Source organism: Babylonia areolata, chromosome 4 (assembly GCF_041734735.1).
Source record: "Babylonia areolata isolate BAREFJ2019XMU chromosome 4, ASM4173473v1, whole genome shotgun sequence".
In the NCBI taxonomy this organism is placed as follows: Eukaryota; Metazoa; Mollusca; class Gastropoda; order Neogastropoda; family Buccinidae; genus Babylonia; species Babylonia areolata.
Genome location: NC_134879.1, coordinates 13,306,250 through 13,308,749, shown reverse-complemented (window position 1 = coordinate 13,308,749; position 2,500 = coordinate 13,306,250). Strand labels below are relative to the sequence as shown.

Here is a 2,500-nt window from a genome sequence, read left to right as displayed (position 1 = left end):
CACACCACTTAACCCCACGGCCACACCACTTAACACCACACCACTTAACATCACACCACTTAACACCACACCACTTAACATCACACCACTTAACACCACACCACTTAACACCACACCACTTAACATCACACCACTTAACACCACACCACTTAACCCCACACCACCCCACACCACTTAACACCACACCACTTAACACCACACCACTTAACACCACACCACTTAACACCACACCACTTAACACCACACCACTTAACACCACACCACTTAACATCACACCACTTAACACCACGGCCACACCACTTAACACCACACCACTTAACACCACACCACTTAACATCACACCACTTAACACCACACCACTTAACACCACACCACTTAACATCACACCACTTAACACCACACCACTTAACACCACACCACTTAACACCACACCACTTAACATCACACCACTTAACCCCACGGCCACACCACTTAACACCACACCACTTAACATCACACCACTTAACACCACACCACTTAACATCACACCACTTAACACCACACTACCCCACACCACTTAACATCACACCACTTAACACCACACTACCCCACACCACTTAACACCACACCACTTAACACCACACCACTTCACATCTTAACATCACACCACTTAACACCACACTACCCCACACCACTTAACACCACACCACTTAACACCACACCACCCCACACCACTTAACACCACACTACCCCACACCACTTAACACCACCCCACCCCACACCACTTAACACCACACCACTTAACACCACACCACTTAACACCACACCACTTAACACCACACCACTTAACCCCACACCACTTAACCCCACACCACTTAACACCACACCACCCCACACCACTTAACCCCACGGCCACACCACTTAACACCACACCACTTAACACCACACCACCCCACACCACTTAACACCACCCCACTTAACACCACCCCACCCCACACCACTTAACCCCACACCACTTAACACCACACCACTTAACACCACACTACCCGACCTCACCTCACCCCCCCCCCCCCACTGCATCACCTCACAACACCCAAAACCACACCACCTCACAACACAGTACCACCGAACCCCACACCACCCGACACCACACCACACCACACACAATGCCCCCCCCCCTCCCCACTCCCTCCCCACCATACATCACCTCACAGCACCCCCAAACCTCCACCATACACCACCCCACAACACCCCAACCATACACCACCCGAACCCACACCACTCCACACCACACCATCCCACCTCACACTACCCCACACCATACAACACCACACCACACCACCACAATACACCACCAACACCCAACCACACTCAGCACCACACCACACCCACCCCACATTACCTCATCCCACACCACACCACTCTCCCCCCCCCCCCAATCCACCATACAACACACCACACCACACCACACCACCTCACACCAACCCATCACACCACACCACACCACACCACACCACATCATATTACCCCCATCCCACCACCACACCACACAACATCCCACCCCACCCCACACCATTACAAAACACCACCACCACCACCCAACACTACACCACCCCTACCCCCCACCCCCACAACACACCCCATCCCACCAACACACCATCCACCACACCACGCCCCCAGACACACACACACACACACACACACACCACTCCTCCCCCACCCCCAACCCCTCGTCACCCTACTCCCCCACCCCCCAACCCCCACCCACCCCCCCCACCCACCCACACCACCCTCACCTTGTACATCTGAGGCTTGATGAGGATGCGGAGGTCGAAGGGCTTCCCCTTGTGGAACTGGTGCCCGTCATGGCGCACCTCGCCGCCCCAGCTGTTGTTCTGCATGTGGTTCAGCACGATGCAGTTCTGGTTCAGCCGCACGTTGAAGTGCAGCACCGTGGTCGGCTCCACGTTGGGGCCCTGGCACAGGTTGATGCTGAACCTGTGTGTGTCGGGGGGTGGTGTGTGTGTGTGGGGGGGGGGGACGGGGGGAGGAGGGTGGAGGCGACAGGAGAGGTTTCCCGCAGCAAAAAAAAAAAAAAAAAAAGTTTAGCGTTGGGGTGTGTGTGTGTGTGAAATGTTACAGAATCGAAATCGGAATCAATTTTTTTTTTTAAATGTCATTTAAACCTGAGCAAGGTTTTATAAGACACGCATGCAAAGTTAACTACATGAAACCACACACGCACACACACAAAAAAAAAGCAAAAAAACACCAAAACAGATAAATATTTTGAACAAGAGATTAGAATCACTCCTGCACTCAATGGCGTTTTTGACAGCAGTGACTGACAAACTTCCCAAACAGTCCCACAAGTTTTGTCTTTCAGTGTTTAGCTGACTGGATTTAATAATATTTGGAAGGTATTTTTGAATTTTTTTTTTTTGGTTACATATCTGTCTTAAATGTGTATGTGTATACGGAAACAAGAACACACCCAGCATGCACACCCCCGAAAACGGAA

The 2,500-nt window shown here is 51.8% G+C and overlaps 1 protein-coding gene across 2 annotated transcripts in view; it reads right to left on the bottom strand.

Moving 5' to 3' along the window:
• The window catches only part of LOC143280880 (galectin-4-like), a 22,504-nt gene that overhangs the window by 13,207 nt on the left and 6,797 nt on the right, over positions 1-2,500 (bottom strand). For both annotated transcript variants that reach the window (XM_076585625.1, XM_076585626.1), the window contains exon 3: positions 1,776-1,977. In XM_076585625.1, coding sequence (XP_076441740.1) covers positions 1,776-1,977 — 202 coding nt within the window. The remainder of the gene's footprint in view (positions 1-1,775; positions 1,978-2,500) is intronic.